This window comes from Pelmatolapia mariae, linkage group LG17 (genome assembly GCF_036321145.2).
Source record: "Pelmatolapia mariae isolate MD_Pm_ZW linkage group LG17, Pm_UMD_F_2, whole genome shotgun sequence".
Lineage (NCBI taxonomy): Eukaryota > Metazoa > Chordata > Actinopteri > Cichliformes > Cichlidae > Pelmatolapia > Pelmatolapia mariae.
The window spans coordinates 14,408,581-14,428,957 of NC_086242.1; the positions used below are offsets into that span (position 1 = coordinate 14,408,581).

The 20,377-nt window shown below is 39.9% G+C and overlaps 2 protein-coding genes across 2 annotated transcripts; both read right to left on the reverse strand.

The window, feature by feature from the left end:
- Positions 1–1,801: 1,801 nt before the first annotated feature.
- def6c (DEF6 guanine nucleotide exchange factor c) lies at positions 1,802–14,507 on the reverse strand. Its single transcript, XM_063500913.1, has 12 exons — positions 14,168–14,507; positions 13,390–13,530; positions 10,908–11,090; positions 10,027–10,257; positions 9,793–9,939; positions 9,609–9,717; positions 7,464–7,693; positions 5,518–5,625; positions 5,120–5,286; positions 4,799–4,997; positions 4,609–4,699; positions 1,802–2,852 (listed from the first exon to the last, which is right to left on the reverse strand). The coding sequence occupies exons 1-12, from the start codon at positions 14,261–14,263 to the stop codon at positions 2,650–2,652; spliced, it is 1,905 nt and encodes a 634-aa protein (XP_063356983.1). The 5' UTR covers positions 14,264–14,507; the 3' UTR covers positions 1,802–2,649.
- Positions 14,508–17,333: 2,826 nt separating this feature from the next.
- On the reverse strand, positions 17,334–18,425 carry LOC134647098 (tetraspanin-7-like). Its single transcript, XM_063501251.1, has one exon. The coding sequence runs from the start codon at positions 18,423–18,425 to the stop codon at positions 17,334–17,336; it is 1,092 nt and encodes a 363-aa protein (XP_063357321.1).
- Positions 18,426–20,377: the final 1,952 nt, after the last annotated feature.

The window sequence follows — 20,377 nt, forward strand, 5'->3', positions numbered from 1 at the left end:
TGCTTATACACAGAAATGTGCTTTAGTTCATGTTTTTTGACATGAACTAAAGAATGTCAGAAATTATTGTGGTTTATACACTACCAGTCAAAAGTTTGGACACACCTTCTTGTAGATACTACCTGAGCAAATCGATGTATGAAGAAAGATACAGATACAGCCACTTAAAAGGGCCGTCTCATTCCTGACGGATTGACACCCCAAAGCAGCATTTATGAAAACCAGTGGTGCCTTGTGCATCCACCAGTGGGCTTAGCGTTAATGGAAATTCATTAACTTTGTACACATAAATCAATGCATGTTTTTGCACTAATCAGGGTTCCATAAATGTAACAACAGAGGTTGTGCACACTAAACAAGCAAGATAAAGAAGAAAATAAAAATTGATGCTTGCATTCTATGGTTTCCCAGGAAAAATTAGTTAATTAGGAGGCTCTGGCTATTGGTAATTTTCACCATTTACATTTTCCAAATACATTAACAGTCACAGTGGTACCTTTGCCATATATTTTAATACTCTTGTTAAAATAATTTGCGCTGTGAAAGGGACACTTTACTTAGTTAACGGTGGAAAATCTCCATGTGCTTACAGGTGGTCAAGAATTAGCAGTTATTAGTGTTCAATAAGCAACTATGCAAACTGCACTCCCTGCATCCACAGAATACAATATCTTTCAACTATGTAAATCAGGAGATTATTAGCTGACACCAAATGTACACATTTTCTATATTGTTTCTTGGGATTATGCAATCTGAGCTTCATCATTATCCTACCACCTCTCAATCTGAATTGCTTCTGTTTAATTGCTGACATTCTCAAAGACTAAGCCCAAAGTTACACACACACACACGCACATCTATCAAGTTGACACTGGTGGAATACACTATAATTTAGCTTGAGGCAACGTTCAAGAACAGGACTGAAAATAATTTAAAAAGCAGTCAATGTCTAAAGAACAGCTTTTAAACACCTTTATAATATATAAAAATATAGAGAGATTACAGGTCCCCGCACACTTTTGCACCAAGACTTTAAAGAAATGCTAAGAAAAAATGAAAATATTACGTTGCAACCTGTGTGTGTGTGTGTGTGTGTGTGTGTGTGTGTGTGAATGAATGAAGTGTCACATGGCCCTCTTCCTATTGAAAAAAACAAAAGTTGTATCCAAGATGGCCGACTTCTAAATGGCCACGGTGTATCCATATAAATGGCCCACCCTGTATTTAAGTACAACATCTCTGTACCTTTGCTACCTCTGTCTCAAATCACATGACTATTTTACCTAAACTTGGCTCAAATTGCAACTTTAAATCTAAAACTTAATTTCAGCCCTTTCAAAGACCTTCAAACCCCAAAATAACAAGAAAGAAAGAAAAACAGATTGGCCAAAAGATCCCAGCTTTTACACTTCCTTCAAAAGTCCTCATTAGGGCATGTGAACAAGTACACATAAACAAAATATAAAGATATACAAAATAAGGGTCTGCAAAATAAGGGGCTTCATCCAGGGGCAAACTTGGGACACGCTGGAGAGATGTGTAAACTCTCATCTGGTCTGGAAACACTTTGAAATTCCCCTAGATAAGCTAGAAAAGGTGGCTAGAGAGAGGGAGGTCTGGGCTCCTCTGCTTAGATGACCTCACCAGGATAAGTGAAAGAAAACTGATGGACGGTCAAAATAAAAAAATAAATCAGTCACAGAATACCTGCATTTGTGTGTAAAGAAATGTTACACATATACTAAAAACAGTTGGAAAAAAAAACCCCTACAAATTTGGAAAGGAATTTATTCATGTTCTTACTCATAGATGGAGTACATGGTTTAAAAAACACTGAGGAAACAGATATGAGGCGGCTGTATCAACATAAAAACATTAATACAGTTAAAAATGAATAAAAAGTTGCACGCTTAAACTTATTTCTCTACAGTTTGTACAATTAGTACAATTAATCCATGTAACAATAGGTTCTCTCTTAATATAGTAGTTAATTAAAATATTTTTACATAAAAATACATTTTTAAGTACTCTCCGGTGGAAGTCTGTTGTGACTTATGTTTCTAAATGACACAACCGTAAAGCAGCCCACAGAATATACAAATATGTCTTTGATAAGTGAATGTTGGCTCCCACAAAGGCCTGTTAAGTTATTGCAAAAATAATTTACTGCATAATATGTCAGATTAAAACATGTTATAAGCACAAAACTGAAGGGGAAACAATAAAAACAAAAATTAAAAAAAAAATACTAAATTAAGTTAAAGGATATTTCTTACTATACTATATAATTGTATAATGTTGGGTTTGATTGTAAAAGAAAACCCACCAAGAAAAATGAAAAGAAAGAAAAAAGAGAGAATAGAGTTTAATTTATTCAAAACACATTCTGGTCTTTTATTTAAGCTGTAGCGAGATTCAAATGGACAAAAGAGAAAGAAAAATATTACAAATTTGTTTTATTATTCATGAATAAACTTTATTATACACAACTCTAAATTTCAGTTGGTCTTAGTCAGATGTGTTTTTAATTAAATCTTGCAACACTGTGCTTGCTGCCATCACTTTATATCTTAGTGTGCAATTCAAATATATACTTATTACAAAATTTTTCCCCTTAACTCTCAACTCGCGTTTTTAAAATGTCTGTGATCATATTTGTCCGTTGACTTCTGTCTGGGCCTCGAACGATTCATCAGACAGGTTGGCAGCCTCCAACTGATGCTCCAGACTTTCATTATCGCCGCTGTTCTGATCAACTCTTATCTTAAACTTAGTGATGAACTCATTACTGGCCAGCGCTCCCTCCTTTTTAGGGCACGTGGGCTTTGATAATAGGCGGCTTTCCAGACGCTCTGCAAAGAAAATTCACAAAACATTTCTTATTTGGTAAGCTTGTTAACAAATTTTAGTTCAGTTTTGCTGAAAGTTATAGCATGCATCAGGTAAGAAGCAATTGGTTTTTAAAAAGCACATACATTCCCCAAAACATTTTTATTATGTGCATTTTGGAGAATAAAAGATTGTACACAATTTCCCTTTTTAACCCTCTCAAGGCAGGCGTTGCAGATTTGCAACAGTTAAAACACTAACAACCTGATTACCCCACATACATATTTTATGAGTTTTTTTTACTCAGAAGTACCACTGCAGGACTTGGTTGTGCATTAACAACTAAAACTTAATTTGAGCCTGAGAGGGTTAAAATAAAAAGATTATTCAAGTCTAATTCTTACTTATTCAGTAGATTAAAGTATTGAAACTTCATTATTCATAAAATATGCACATTACAAAATTAAAGAGTTATTGAAAAATTACTCAAGTACTTACTCCAGTACTCACATTACTCAAGTAAATTTAATTTTTACCAATGTAATGTCACATAAAATCTTAATCTGAATAAAGGATTTGAACCCCACACAGATGAGAGCTTAGCAGTGAAGCTCTTTCTTAAAATTTGAGTTATAAAGTCAGAAGTTATCACTGACAGAGATCCATGTTCTTTTAACATAAGAAAGAATATTTGCTTAAATTGACATTAATCCAAGCCCTTAAAACGCCATTTTGGATTAAGCATTTCCTTTTAGAAAATTCAATGAGCAGGAAGCTCCAGTACTGAAAAAGAAGCCAACATCAACTGCTAAACGTGCTAAAAGTAAGTAAGTCCCCATAGACTCCTATGATCAAAACACATACAGTATAAAAGTTATAGGTTACAGATCTGAAAAGTAAAACAAATGTCGAAGTGCAAAAAGACTTATGGTCCCATAGAAGTCCATTCCATTTGCCTGGAATTAGGTGAACACCTTTGTGACAAATTTAGTGGCTCAGTCATTTGTTTCATGTCATATTTAATAAAAGACTGACATAGTGCCATGTTGAATTGTCCATTTTGCACATGTTTGGTCATTCTAAGCGTCAGAAGGGGAAAGATCATTCTAGGAATGCTTACTGGCAAAGGATGTGTGACTGACAAGTCCAGTGTGTGAAGTTTAACTACAGCCTAAGGAGCTTGGAAAGAAAAGAATCTGGACTTCTTTAAGTTTCTTGAAGATGTTTCGCCTCTTATCTGAGAAGCTTCTTCAGTTCAGAATTTCTTCAGAGAACTGAAGAAGCTTCAAGAAACTTAAAGAAGTCCAGATGCTTTTCTTTCCAAGCTCCTTAGACTACGATGACCTGGATGACTGAGAAAGTTAACAGACAGTTCTTCCCTTCATTCATCATGCCTGATTTCAAAACACCAAGATGGCAGTCGTGAAAACACTCATCTTGAGTCTTCATGGGACTACGGTGAGGTCACTTATGCCTCTAATGATGCTGTATAAAACATGTTTGCAGCCTGTAACAACTGTGCATGCGGTTATTTTTCGTTTTAAGATTTACGTGTTTAAATCATATTAAGATTTAGTTTTAATTTTAATTAACTTGAGGTGAGTCAGATTCTTTCATTCGAGTCACTGAACTGGATCTCTTGACATGTTTGGGGGTAGGTGCCTTTTGTATCATTTTAATGCAATCATCTGAGAGATTATATGGTCTTCGCTGTTATTAACTGTACCAACACTCTGTTCCAGAAGTCTGTGCTGCAAAGAGGCAAAGTGAATACCGCACCTGCAGGAGTAATGGGGGTCATCAGTCGGTTCAGCTGGATGTTCCAGTGCCGTACATGTTGACTGGCGTTCCTCAGCCTCTCCTGAACCTCCTGGAAACAAAAATCATGCAGGCATCCTCATCAGTGTTGTTTTAGAAGAGCATTAAATAAGATGCTGCTCACAAAGCCAGTCAAAACAAACTTGTTCACCTCCAGACGCTGGTGGCTTCTTTGGCGAGATGCCTGCAGATCCTGGAGCTCCTGAGAGGCAGAGTTGAGGGCTGAGGGGGTGTCCTCATCGGGACTGCCATCTGACAGCTCCTGTATGGGGCTGAGGTTTTGCATTGTACGTTGCTGCTCCTGGAGGAGCTGGAAATGTTTCCTCTTTTCATCTTCAGCCTGCAGCAACCTGAAGGAGGGGAGAAAGGGAAGAAGCAACTGAAAATGTTAATACTTCTCATGGATATCTCAGATCTCCATCACAAATAAAATAATAAAGGGCCATAATAAGAGTTAGAAATCCATTGTTACCGCTCAAGCTCCAGTCTGGCCCTCTCCTCCTCCAGCCGAGCCTGGATCTCCATATTAAGGGCAACTTCCAGCTGCTGCTGTGTCAGCTCCAGCTCCCTGATCCTCTTCTTCTGTTGTTCAGCCTCCTTTTCCTTCACCTGCATCTCAGCCTGCATGCTGTCTTTTATCTATGCACACACATACAGCTACATAAACAGATGCACCAACAGAGCTGTATAAACTGACCTATTCCTGAATCACCTTTTCCTGGACTGTCATAACCATTTTTCCAAATCATTAAAGACTAGGTGTGAATTTTATAATGATAGTCAACATTTTGCTGCAGTTCTCAAAAATCAAAGTCAAGGAGAAAAGACTCTGTACATAAATAGTGTCAAGTGGAAACCTTTTTTTTTTACCATCTCAGCCTCTTTCAGCTGTCTTTCCAGTTCCATCTGCACCTCCCTCTGCTTCCTCCGCTCTCTCTCCTCTGCCTCCCTTCGGCGAGTTTCCAGTTCCCGTGCATGCTGTGAAACACAGATGAAAAAGCCATTGTTTGGTTTGTGTTTTCACCTCTATCCAGCAGGTGACACTTCTCTGTATTTACCTTAAACGTGAGCGCATGAAGACTTAACATGCAAACGCCTCTAAATCTGTTTGCGTGTTTTTAATTACGCTTCTATATTCATTCCTTGTGTGCTTTTTTCTCAGAAACATCAAAGTCCACCACTTTGGACAAGATGTAGGAAACAATTGCAGAATTACAAAAGGTGCAGCTAGAAACATTACAAATGATGAAAGCAGGAAAATGAAACAACAAACAAACTGGTAAACAGTAACCACACAGTACAACCACATGCACTGACACAGAATAAGACTGTATGTGGTTGTACAACTTATTGATAAAGAGTAACAGAACAAACTATAAACAGAAGGCACAGAATATAACTACACCATAAATATGAAATTAATATTCAACAGGATGATGTATTAAAAGAAATAACCAAAAAATAAATACCTATTGGTGACCTTATTAATGCCTAGTAAGTTAAAACAAAAAGTAGTGCGCGGAGATGGCAAACATAATGACGATAGCCTGAATTAACTGATAAATGTGCCCCGACCTCTTTGAAAGTCACATCACCTTATTTGATTGGTGATGCTGTGGACGTAGCAGCTTTTGCTAACAGAGCGAAATGGCATTACATTTTGAGGTTTCTGCCAACAAACTGTGTTGTCTCTTGTAACTAAGGTTGCCTTTGAAGTCTTCATATGTATGTAGGTGTGGAAAGTACAGCGCCTACAAGTGGAGCTAATAACAGGGCATACGTGAATGTAGGTGAACTTTTGAGAATTGATTGTTTTTTGATTGTATTTATTAGTTAGATGAATTGCTACACTCACCACCAGTCACTTCATTAGGTTAACTTTGCTAAGCTAACTTTGGTTTGACCCCCTTTTGCCCTCAGCGCTACCTTAATTCTTCATGACAGATTTAACAAGTTTGAGTTGCCCATATTGACAGGATAGCATCACACATCCATGATGTGATTCCATCACATCCCAAAAATGCTCTTCTGGATTGAGAAGTGATAACTGTGGAGGCCATTTGAGTACAGTGAGCTTGTTATCATGTTCATGGTGTAGAACTTTAGAGTCATCAAAACAGGCGATGCTTCTCCAGTCTTCTGTTATCCAATCGTGGTCAGCCTGTGTAAACTGTGTTTCCTGTTCTTAGCTGACAGTCGTGACACTTGGTTTTGTAGGCCATCAGCTTCGAGGTTCAACGTATTGTGCTTTCAGCGGTGCTCTTCTGGATAACTTGGTTGTAGTAAGTGGGTATTTGAGTTCATGTTGCTTTCCTTACAGCTGTAAGTAATCTGCTCATTCCGCTTTTGATCTTTGGCACCAACAAGTGATTTTTTTCCCAGAGAAGTGCTGCTCACTGGAGATTTCCTCCATTTCAGACCATTTTCTATAAACCCGTTAGATGGTTGTACAGTTTCTGAAATACTCAGACAAGCCTGTCCGACACAAACAACAATGCATGTTCAAAGTCATTTAAATCCCCTTTGACCTTCAGGAGGTCATCTTAGCAATGTATACATGCCTAAATGCATTGAGCTGCTGCCATGTGATAGGCTGATTAGGTATTTGACCTAATGAGCAGCTCAACAGGTGTATCTAACAAAAATGTGGCCAGTGAGTGTACATGGTACTTTTTAAATGGACAAAATGAACTGCACTGGCAGCTGCCCAGTGCCACTATGAAGTAGTTAAATAATCACTACCACGGATAGTTTGGTGCATGATGTAATTAAATGAATATATATATAAAAAAAAGATTCTTTTAGCCCTCACTTACCTTGATAATGTTTTCAATCTCTAAGTCCTGTTTGTCTTTCTCTTTTTCGGTCTTCTCCGTCTCATGGATAGTCAAGTCATCAGATTGGCTGCCCCTGCTGCTGCAGCTGCTGCGGGCGCTCCGGCTGCGTTCCCGCTGACTGTTTTCCCGCTGGATCCGTCTCTTCAGTTTGAGTTCATGGTGAAGGGAAGACTTTCCCTCACTCTGAAGACGGAGGGCAGTTTGAATGGCTGAATAGTGAAAGAATACATAAAAATAGTAATGCAAGTTTGTTGCCTTGCTATAGAAAATAATATATTAAAACAATTAAAAAACAATATATTCCTTTTATAGCTTCCCTCAGAAAAGACTTCTTGCTATGAGTTGCATCTTAGCAAACCCTCATCATCACCTTCATTATCACCTGGATCAGCTGCCACACTATCATTAATCTTTACATACACCACATTTGCTGCTATAAATAGAATGAACAGCCTACGAACAAAGCAAAGATACCAACTACATGTACACTTTGTTTTTACATGCGAAAGCCATGGCAGCATTTTTTCATGAAAAAAAAAAAAAAGTGTTACAAGACAGAGCTGTAAAAAAAAGAAGAAAAAAGAAAAAAGTTACGGCCACTTTAACCCAAACTTTGTACTTCTTTCTGTCTTTTTTTGTAGAAGAGGTGTTTTGTGCCTCTCTGTCTGTGACCTCTTTTCAAATTACCAAGCTGTCTGAACCTATTATTCATGAAATGTGGCTCCTTATCTCAGTCACAATCTTAGGCAAACACAATTTGTTATTACAGGAAGCAGTAAATGAGCTCTTGATTTCACTAACCAGTTAAATCTCATTTAGTATCAACAACCTCCATCACACCTTTTCTTGCAGCTGCTCATGAGACTTGCAGAAAACTGAAAACATAACCCAAAAATCACGCTTAACAGTGTTGTGCAGTGTTTTTGGTCATTGCTTCTTTTTTTCTCAACTCTTAAAACTCCTTCTGATAAAAGAAAGTCCTGGATTTTCTCCATTTGCAGACAGCTGCATTCTATAATGCTTCTTGTGGAAGTTTATGGCACTGAGTCATGGTTGAAAGCAGTTTTTATATAGTTGCCAGACTTTTAGAGTTAGGTCCAAAATTTGTTGGACAGAGACCATTTTTGTGCTTTATCTCTGTCCAACACCACAGTAGATTTTAAATTAAACAATCAAGACGTAACTGAAGTGCAGACTTTCACCTTTAATTCAAAGGTTTTTGAAAAAATAATGCATTAACTCTTTAGGAATTACAGCCATTTTTATACACAGTCCTCCATTTTCAAATGCTCAAAAACACCAATTGGCTAAAAAGCAGTTTCAGTGAGTCCCCTTGTTATTTTATGACAAATAAAGCAGACATAATATCTGTAATTTTAAAGAGGAGACCCAAAGAGATATCAGTGCAAATGAAGGAGGCCATCATTAGGCTGAAAACCTAAAATACACCTATCAGAGTACAGGTAGAGATATCACTGTTAAAGTCTGTAATCAAGAGGTGCCTTCATGAATGGAAATACAGAGAGCTTACAACAAGGTCCAAAGCACTGGTTACGCTCAAGAACTGGAAGGTCAGGTTAAACATTACTAAGAATCTAAAAGAACCTGCACAGTTATGAAAAATATTGTAAAGATGAAATTGAGTTTAACTTGGACATGTAGACAACATCCTCCGTCAAACATGGTGGAGACAAAGAACTGAGTCACTAGTGTTTATTGAAGGTGTGACTGCTGATAGAAGTGGCAAGATGAATTGTGGAGTTTACAGGACTCTGCTCAGATTCACCCCAATGTTGCAGAACTGATTAGACAGCACTTCACAGTGCAAATGGATAATGACCCAAAACATACTGGTTCTATCGAGGGAAAACAATTTTAGCATTATTGAGTCTGGCTGTAACTGTGACTTAGTCAACATTTTATAAGCTTCAGCTGACTTCTGAAAGTTTTCTTAATCACTGGCAAAAGAAACACAAATAATTAGCAACCAATGAAACACAGATTGTTTGACAAGTGGCCTCAATATTCCTGAAAGATCCTGGAATTATTTATATACACTATGATAAGCTTCAGTACATTTCAACCACACTAAACCAATGAGCACACACATTATAAGTTACACACCTTGAGTCCACTCCACTTTCTGTTTCTGGTCAGGCGCACTCATCTCGTAGGTTTTACTATGGGTTTTCACACAGAACAGACAGCGCTTCCCCTCCCTGTCTGGAATAGACTGAAACAGAAAAATGTGTGTAAGTCACAGCGTTGGTTGGTAAAGAGTTAAACATGCTGAGTTTTCCTCACTAACCTCTATGACACAGTTCTGATCCAGCTGGATCTCCCCTCTCTTGTCTTTTAAGTCCTCGCTGACATAGTAGGCCATGGAGGAGGGCTTCAGCACAAACCAGCGCTCAGTCCAATTCCTACGCACATGCCCCTTTTTCCACATGTAACCCTGCAAAACAAGGGATCAATTGAAGAACAAAGAAAGACAAAAATGTCAAGGGAGCAGTCAAATTGGCTCCAGTGACACAGCACTCACTCTCTTGAGAACGCTGTGATAGAGCTCCAGGAACACCTCATCTAAAGCCAGGCTGAAGGCCTCAGCGCTGGTGACCCTCAGCAGCCGGCCTGCACTCATATCCTCCAGGAAGGTCCACACGGACATTCCCTCTTCCCACACTGTAGCATCCTGCGATAGTAAGTCCTCCATGGGCTTCCCATCCCACTCCTCGCTCATCGCAGTGGAGATTTTCTTGAGGAGATACTCCACCTAGAAGCATTCAAATATTTGTATACGAAAGTTTTTGCACATCGCGAAAACCAAATATTAATGGCACCGACAATGCAAATACCGACTCAACACAGATTGTATTCTGTGGTTTTGTGATATCACTTTTCACGAGGAGCTCACTGAGTGACTTCTACAGAAGCCGTTTATTTTTATCTCTGTCGACAGGAAACCAAAAGCATTATGGAGGAAGTGCAGGAAGGAAGAGCCTCATTAACTAACTTACTTGCACTTGTATTTTCCTACTGAGAAAATCTTTAAACTGTCCTAACTAAACTGTCATCACACACGAATTATATTTCTTTTTGGGTATTTGGGTATAGCAGTGTCTAAAAACTACAAGCGTTGCTGGTGTTTGTTCCTCTAACTCTCTTAAATTGTTTTTTTATTGGCCGGATTTCTTTTAAATCAAAAGTGAATTGTTTAACTTTTTGTACAATGTGTGTCCATTTTTGCATTTATAGCATACAAATGACTTAAAATATAATTACTGTGGATTTGAGCCTTTTCAAGAAAGCCCTAATGAATCTGGCCTCAATCAGTTGCCTAAAATAAAATCCTCCTCAACTTTAAGTGTTTCTACAAATTCTCAGTGAACACATTTCACTCTCCTTACTCTTTATAACTATTACCTCCTCTGGTATCATCACCAGTGGGTATCGGTCCTCTGACAGAAGGTTGAATAAACAGAAGAGCTTGAAGCAGTCCCTTTCCGATAGCAGTGTCCCCTGTGGCACCCTTCTGAAGTTCTTCTTCATGGTCATTGTCCAGCACAGGTCATCAAATTTCTCCTTATCAAACATCCCCTCTTTGACCTGGAAATGCAAAACTGGAAATGCTCTGAACTGAAACTAAAAGTGCACTTTTTAAAACAGTTTTACATAAGATTATTTGTTTCCTGAGGGGTGTGTTACGAAGGAAGTTCAACACTGCCTGGCTTTCTTATCATGACACTGGTTATCATCTTTCTCGATTAACTCACGCTTTCTGCTTCAATCTCTGTGCACACTTATATAAAATGGGACTCGACTGAGCACTGCGTACTGCAGTCAGAAGAAACAGGTTACAAAGATCTCTAAAGTTTATATAACTATAAGAGTAAAACACAACACTGCTGCTCCAAATAAGACTGATTGCTTCAGAAGATCATTAAGTTACAATAACTCAGCTACAACTCTTAACAGTGTAAAAAAAGACTTCAGCAGCATTGGCATCAAGCATAAAAATATCACCAGCTGAGTACATGGAAAATCCTGTGACAATGTGACACACATTTCCACTGCTATGTTGCTAGTGAGGTGCACTCATTTTGTTAGATACACCTGTTTGGCTTCTCATTAACACAAATATTTAATTAGCCAGTCACATGGCAGCAGCATTTAGGCGTGTAGATATGATTAAGTGAAGACGACCTACTGAAGTGCAAACTGAGCATGAGAATGGGGAAGAAAGATGATTTTAGTGACTTTAAATGGCATGATTGTTGGTGCCAGATAGTCTGAGTATGTCAAAAAACTGCTGATCTGCTGGGATTTCCCCACACAGCATTCTCTGGAGTTTACAGAGAATGGTCAGAAAAAGAGAAAACATCGAGTGGTAAAAAAATCCCTTGACTGCTTCAACCTGATAGGAAGTCAACAGTGATCGAAATAACTACTCATTACAACAAAGGTATGGAGAAGAGCATCTCTGGATGTACAAAACAGTCAAACATTCAAATAGATGGGCTACGGCAGCAGAAGGCCACACTTCTATCAGCTAAAACAGGAAACTGAGGCTATAATTCACACAAACAGGACAAAATATAATTGGGAAAATGTTTTCTGGTCTGAGGAGTTTTGATCTCTGCTGTGACAAGTATTTTTTGTTGATGTAATAGTGGTGGGAATACTTTCTCGACACACGTTTGCCCCTTAGTACCAACTAAGAATCACTGAAAGATTGCGGCCTACCTGAGAGTCACTGTAAAAAGAACCCAGCTGCGCTATAAAAATTGAAAAAGTCCTGGTGATTTTCTGCCAGTACATTTTCTGTTTTTTGATAGAGGTTTTCATAAAGTGTAAATAGTCAAATTCAACCTGCGATTAAAAAATTACAGGTTTGTTTGGTTTTTTTTGCTGACCATATCCACCCCTTTATGACCACAGTGTCATTGATGCTCCATGTCACGAAGCTCAAATAATCTCAAACTGGTTTCTGTAACATGGTAAAGAGTTCACTAGACTTAAATGGCCTCCACAGCCACCAGATCTCCATCCAACAGAGCACCCTTGTGATGTAGTGGAATGGGAGATGTGCAGCAACTGTGTGATGCTATCATGTCACCATAATCTCCGAGGAATATTTCCAGCATCTTGTTGAATCTGTGCTGAAGGTTTAAGGCAGCTCTGAAGCACAGTGTGACTATTAGGCTAGCTAACACGTATTCCTTCAGCAGAGAATGTTGGGCTTTCAGTCAGTTCAAAACTGAAACTCTGAACATAAACTGCCCGACCACGTTACGGTCTCAGCATAATGTCAAAAGAGAGTCCACCTTTGTGTCGCTGGAATGTCTGACTTTAAGATCACGATAGCCTGCTAACTAATCTCGCTTTGTAATCTTCATTTCTGGTTCTAAGAAATGTAACAATAGTTACAAACAAAGAAAAACCTGACAAAACAAAACCCAGGGGGGTTGACTGAACTGTTAATAAAGTACTAACTGGAAGTATTCAGGCACAGCTAGGTTAAATTAAAGGGAAAATGTAAAATAGATATAAGGGCTATATTCTCCTCATCTCAATAAATCTCTTAACAAGTCCAAAACCAACAACTAGTCGGTTCTGAATTTCTTTTTAAGTTAGCCGGGTACTGTAGGTGTTACTCGAAACTTGAGTAAATACTGCATGAAATGGGAATGTCTTTCAACTGCAGATCGGCACACAGTACTGCACGATCAGCTGGCAAGCAATGTAAACATAAACTTAAGTTAATGATCATGGTAATGAAGGAGCATGAGATCGAGGGCGAAGGTACTGCTCAGCGATGTGTTCGTAAGAGTTTTGAACAACATAAATACGAGTATAACTGCAGCTGAAGGAAAACCCTTTGCTTAGACTGTATTTTTTTCATTACCTTATCCAGTATGTATTTGCTGAGGTAGGGCATGTAGCCATGATTAGACACTGGTCCATCATCATCATCCTGGAAATGCTGCTCCAGAGCAACGGGATCATGTGGGATGTTCAACACTGTGTACAAGTTGTGGGACAGCACCTGGGGAATTCAAACAGACATAAGTGGATGGATAAAACTCAGCACAACTCCCGCACACTCCCTTGTTTCTTCACATATCAGCAAACAAACGCTCACAAGCACAGGCAGCTAGTCACCAGTGAGTAAGCATGTCAGGGCAGCTTTCTGCTATTTCCCTGGATTCTTCTAACCAAAGGGGGGTCAGTTAGGCATGTAGGGAGTGGAGGGAAAGCAAGTTATCAGGCAAAATAAAACCTACCGAGGGGAAAAGAAGGCAAAACATAATATTCGTCTTTTATTTAAAAACCCTGACAATTTTGTGTGGTATCAAGGCCATGATAAGGTTGGACTTTCACCTCCACTTTGAACAGGCTAAACGTCTGTTAATGTCTGAAAAGATCTGGATTTGAGTGCGAGCTTTTAATCTGTCTGCGTGTCTCATGTTCCTCTGATTACAACACGAATTCACGCACAGTATGCCACCACACGTACACACCACTACGTTTGAGTTCTGACTTTAGACAGAGTCGAAGTGATGACCAAAGTAAAACGGCGAGAATATAAAGCGTTTGTGTTTGTCTCTGTGCTCTCTCCAGCGGACGCCCCTCGGTCTCAGTTTCCTGATCTTAAAAACGTCTCGCACTAAAATTCTCCTTACCTTTAACTGCGACTTGGAAACTTTCCCGCACTTCTCCACGTCCAGCGACGTGAAAGCGTACCAGATGGACTTCAGGAGTTCGGATTTTAGGTCCATTTTTTGGAGACCGCCGGGAACGCGCAAAACTACATTTCCGAAGCGGTGCGCAGCGGCTTTTTACGCAGCCACGGGTGAGCGCCCGTGTGGTGAGCGCCCGTGTGGTGAGAACAGCCAAGCAAAATGTGGAGCAGAGCACTCACTGCGGTGCAAACGACAAAGGCCCAAAGTATCAGATGTGGTGCAGACTTAAAGAGGCGGAGAGCCGAAACAAAACCTGGAGCACCACACGGTCCTCCTCCCTTCTCATAATTCAACAAAACGATTTAAAATAGTGGGGGAAAGAAGCAGACATGGATGGATCTCGACAGTGTGAATACATTTATGTGATGATCTCATACTACAACATGTATGTACAGAACTGTATCTAAGGTATTTCTCCTGAGAGGGTGGGCTCCCGAATTCCTCAAAGCACTGCCAAAAACCAAAACCAAAGAGGAGGAATCCTGTTGTTATCAAATTCAGGAGACTTGCGAAAGGACACACCCATCTTGGTACAGAGCCGAAGGCCATATTTGTTTGAGTAGGTTAAAAATCTTAAAGGTTTGAGGGTGCCACAATATGTAGCCTGTGGCAAGGCTGAAGCACTTGAGCTTAATATTAGTAGTAGCAGTAAATGTTTTATTTAGCTCAATGATTACGGATTATTTTTCCACTTTTCATGTTGTGTTTATGTGCATAACTTGCAGACATTTATTTTTGTACCTGGTGAGCCTTTGATTTCATGCAATGGCGTTAAAAAAAATCATGCATGCTGGGTTCAGACATTTGATTCAGTTCAAATGGACGAGAAATGGAGCATAAAAAGTTTGGCGTTTGTCTGAATTCAGGTGTCCAAATCTCTCTCAGAGCTCCTCTTTGGTTTGATTAAACTGGAGGTGGAGGCATGGCCTAACCTCGGGCAAAATAGGATACAACAAGCACGGCCTAATCAGACAGAAACCTTATTAGAGCACAATGTAGGCTAATCAATAGCATAATTAGGTCATGAAAATGGTTGTCATTGTTCAGAGGTCATAGCCTAAAGTCTCTCTACATCTAACAGTCATAGATGTTGGTTTTAAGGTAAATGTGGGGGTAAAGTATGAAAGACTTGATCACAATTTCCATTTCCATAATTTATTATTTTGTGCTCCATGGACCAATCAATGCTAGCTCAGGCTGCTCTGTTTCATCGCCCTCAGCTGTGCATATGCTGCATATGCTGCACTCTGTTATCTCCCTTCAAGGGCAGATCTAATCACCATCGTCTCAGGTGCACAGCAGAAATGAGATGTCACTCAGTTAGCAATAATTCAGATTTGCGTGGCCAGAGGTCCCAGCCGTGATCTACTTCTCAATGCAATGAGAATTTACTGCTTTGGCACACCTCCAGCCTTCCCAACGAAATAAAGACATAGAGCTGCTTCTATAGCTCTTTAAAATGCATGCACAAGGTTCCCACATTAAAGGTGAAGGCTATAAATCAACATTAAAGAGAAAGAAAAACACATTAGAACCCCAAAGAGCTTCACAACATGTTTATTATGCATGAATTCTTCATTACCAGAATTTATACATTTAACATAATTGAGGATAGAAGACCGTGGCAATCGACATTATATTCCATAGTGAGGCAAATGTTTTCTTTGTTTGTTGTTTACATAAATAGTTTACAGTGTAGGTCATGCTTGCTTGCAGAGCTGGTAATCGTATACCAGTTATACATTATTAAATAGGGAACGTTTATCATATATTACATTAATAAGAACAATAAAAAGGAAGGAATGAGGAGATGCACCATAATGAGAAGGCTGAAAGAGTTTCATATAATTTCAGTGCATAGTAATACTAAAACATACAATAACGTACAATAAAAGACATTCACATTCATCTTATTGAAATACTTTCTTTATAACTTAGCATTATACTTGTGAGACATATGCAAAGCTAAAAATCTAAGAAGAAGATCAAGACAAATGTTTATATAACCCAACTTTTTGCTGTTGCTTGTTGTTTCATGCCAGAAGTGTGTGTTTTTAGTCATACCTTTCAATGATGTGCTTTGGAACAACACAGTGACATCTGGAAGAAACTGTTCGAAAGCAGTCATAATTTAATAAACTCTCTAACCAAAGCTCTTGACACAGTGGAAATTAGTACGCACTACTGGGTGTAAAAACAACACAACATACCAGACAGTAATATTCATCTCTTTTTAAAGCACCAAAACCAGCGCAGAGTGATCTCTGAGATGGGAAAACTAAATGAAGTAGATACAAACATCTGTGAGCACAGCCAGACTAAACGATCAAAGTGGAAAACAGCTGGTGAACATTCCTGTGCATTTAGGACTGAGGTGTGCCAGAGGTGAAAAGGTCCAAGGATCAAATATGTAATACTGTACACAGAGAGGTATATTATTTCATGCCATCATTTAAATATTTCTTAATTAATTCATACAGCAAAAAGGAGAAAATGTCTCACTGTACCGCCACCGGGTGAGATCTGAAGTCTGTTACACAAACCCAGTTGTTCCTACGCTGTTGCATGTAGCACAAAAAACATAACTTGAGAAGACAACCTCCATTATTCGTGCTGAGGCCAGTGAGTGAAATACAGCTGCAAAGGGAAAAGTGACGCACAAAAGTAGTAATTTGACTGAAACCGCTGAAGGATAATATAAGAAGAACATTAAAGTTGCAATATGCATTTTTTCCTGTAATACTTCATTTTAAAGTAAATGGTAACTACACAATGATCAGTTTGGTAATCTATATTAAATTTTTCAGGAAAATGCCCGATTTTGCAATGCAAAGAGGAAAAAGAGCATATTGACTTCCCTGGCAGCTATCTGTAGCTTCCCTCATCTAGCTGTAAAGAAGGACAGTGAAGGAATTTAAGCGATGTGCTGGATTTCTGAACACAAGTTTGGACCTTAAACTGTTTTGTCAAAGAATCACGTGTCATATATTTGAGTTACTTTTAGTGTTATATAAGTCCTACAAATTCCTGGGGGTTTTCAAACTTCCCTACTCTATTAAACTCAAATGGTCAATCCACCAGCTAGCCTTATTAATTAGATAGAGTATTAATGTGCTACTACACGTCCATGCTGTCTTGGTGCCAGTTTATTGGCTAACAGACAAGCCAGGGCAATGCCTCCAATCTGTGTGAAGGCTAACCCCAGCACAGTAGCAGCAATATGGAAGACATTGTCATTGACCAAGCTGAAGACTTTGCGGAAGCAGCCATGCGGATGGATCCCCGCGGCAGCCATGCCGTCACCATCATCTGCCAGAAGAGGCCGATTCTTGCAACCCTTTCGCCTCACGCAGCAGCTGTCGGGCAAGGACACCGAGGTGCCGTTCTCAATGGGCAGGAAGTTCATATGCTGGATAGCCCAGTCAGACACAAGCCAGTCGCGCCAACCGTCAGCTCCACAACACTTCAGAGCCCTCTGCAGGCTGTCTAGAGCGTCAGCACGGCCTTCATCCTCTGTGTAGCCCGCCACTGCTCGCTGTAAACCGCTGCGAAATCCACCGGCAATTTCTTCACGGTAGAAGAGGCCCGAGAGTCCTGCTGCCAAACCGGCCACAAGTGCAGCAAGCTGAAAGAAGCCGTAAGCCCTTAGCACGCAAGGCAGGTTTGCAGCCACCCCCAGGCAACCCAGGAAGCCCCATGCTGTGATGGCCGCACCTGTGGACAGAAGGATGAGCGGGGCATTGGGGTAGCGGTTGGCGGAGAGCATCATGTAGTCTGCCAGGGAAATTTGAGCCCACACACCCAGTGTGAAGATAGCCAGTCCAGCTGCCCAGAAGAGGCAGCTGAAGGCTAGGAGACCCAGACGCAAGAGGTGCATGACTCCCACGGAATGGCAGCAGGGTGGGCCAGCACCCACAGGTGGAGGAGCAGGGGGCGCCAGGGAGGCTTCTGAGCACACGGACAAGGAGAGACGCTGCTGTTGCTGCTGCTGCAGGCTGAGCTGCTCCTCTTGACCTTGGTATGGAGGCAGCAGGTAGCCAGGGATGGCAGAGGGTCGACGAGGAAGAGGAGGCGGAGTCAGCAGGTCAAGACTCCGTGAAGACAGTCGTCGCACAGCTAGCTGCTCACGCTCCCAGTCCAAAGCTTGTCTGCTGGGACTCGGCCGAGCCGACAGCGAGTCGTAAGGCAGTGCGCTCATGATCCTTGCTTTATCTACTCACTTCTCTCTCCGTTACACTCTCCCTCTCTCCTCCTTTTTCTTCTATCAGTGCCTTCACCCTCGTCCTCCTGCAACACACACAGCCGTTCTCCCAAAGCTTTATGACTGTTTATTAATCCGCCACCAGCAAAACCATTGCCAACTGGACTGTAAATCACAGTGATGGGTGCGCGTTGAGTCGTTATCTGCATCCACAGCTGCCTTGTTTCCACCTTATTTATGTTTATTCTGAAGGTTCTTTCCACCTGCTTGGTCACCAGTCCTCCAAAGTCCTCCGCTGACAGTCACATCCCGACATCTGCCTGCTCGCCGCTGCCCTGATCAAGAGAAGAGGTGATTGCAGGGGGAAATGACCGAGAATCAACCAATGCACACCCTCTCTCGGTGTGGAGGAGCCATCCCTTTGACTTCTACTGTTTTCCATTTGTAGAATAAGTGATTCCAGGATAAGTGCAGTAAAAGGTTATTTTTAAAATCTTAAAAGACCCTTAGGTACTACATATTTAAAAAACAAAATACAAACAAGTCTATTCTGCTTCATCAGGACTGCACTAGTGTTATTATTGTAGCACAAAAACACTGATATTTATGTATTTTAATGATGGTCAATAGAAAAAAACAAACATAAAAATATAAAGTGAGTAAAAGGCAATTTAAAAATAGAAACCCACTACCTCACCTACTATTATTCTGCTTCAGTTAGTCTCCCATTAATATGACAGGGACATTTTTATTCTGGTGACTCCTGCTTGGCATGCCCTCTCCACCAATCACCTACCTGCCTAGTCAGAGCTAATGAAAACATCTCGGTTAATTAACCACATTCAACTGCCTCTTTTTATAAGGATAACCATAATACTGACATGATGACAGAGAGGGAATACCCAGAAAAAGTGGCAGGAGAAGACTGATCTCATTTTGTGGCAGTTTGGGATCTAAGCCAGTTTTGCTTTTTGTTTTTTACACATCATTTTAAACTTCCCTGTTGAGGGCGCTTTTACATAATACTGGCTTATTTTTTTCTTATTTTTTTAAAATCAAAATTTCTGGAAGAGTCTTGGCCTTCTTAGAAATAAGCCTCTGAATTGTCCTAGAAATCTTTGCAGAGATAATGTTTCCCTAAAGCTGATTTTTTTTTAAATTCTTTAAATCTTAGAGAAATTGTTTTGGTGTTTGAAATACTTTTACCAAAGTATAAAAAATTACAAAAGCTGTGGACTACGTCAAAAAAAGAAAGAAAAAAAAGATGTATTGTGGACATCTAGAATGAAAGGTTTGTATGTCGTTCCACTTTCACCAAATTTTAGTGGGACTGCGATAAAGTGAGACTGACTGGTGACTTCAAACATTTTGTAATTTATAGGATGTAAAAAATGACCAAAAATCTACACACCACTTACTTCTTATAAAATATAAATCTTTTCATGTTTTCGACCATCACGCCAAGTGGCCATCTGCACGCAGAGAGCAACATAACACGGCCAATCTCAGATCTCCTGGGATCTGTGGTGAGCGCGGGAATGTGACACGCCTGTTTACACTTTTACAGATACCTTTGTTTGGGAACTATCCACAGACCAAATTAAAGAGGGGCCAGGCCACACTGATTAAAAAAAAAAAAAAAAAAGTATTAGCGTTCATTTTCAAATCAAAACTTTAACATCTATTTTAAGAATAAAGTGGAAATAATGTTTTTAGGAAGAAAGTCTTGTCACGGTCTGGGTGCGCAAATCATGTGGAGTAAGGATGAGGACCCAAAATTTGAGTCCCAAATGCAGATAAAGAGAGGCTGAAACTGAATCTTAACAAAAGGTAAGCTGAGACTAGAGTAATTAACTTCAACTGGGTGAAATTAAACACTAAGGGTGTGGTACATAAGGAACATAGAAAAACCTAAAACCTGGAACACAGAAGGAGCCAGACAGACAAAG

Excerpts from the sequence above, each read along its gene's own strand:
- def6c (XM_063500913.1), bottom strand. The coding sequence starts at position 14,263 with ATGGACCTAAAATCCGAACTCCTGAAGTCCATCTGGTACGCTTTCACG. Across the intron at positions 13,531-14,167 it reads TTTCCAAGTCGCAGTTAAAG|GTGCTGTCCCACAACTTGTA; the intron begins GTAAGGAGAATT and ends TGAATTCCCCAG. Across the intron at positions 4,998-5,119 it reads GCCAGACTGGAGCTTGAGCG|GTTGCTGCAGGCTGAAGATG; the intron begins GTAACAATGGAT and ends CCCCTCCTTCAG.
- LOC134647098 (XM_063501251.1), bottom strand. The coding sequence starts at position 18,425 with ATGAGCGCACTGCCTTACGACTCGCTGTCGGCTCGGCCGAGTCCCAGC.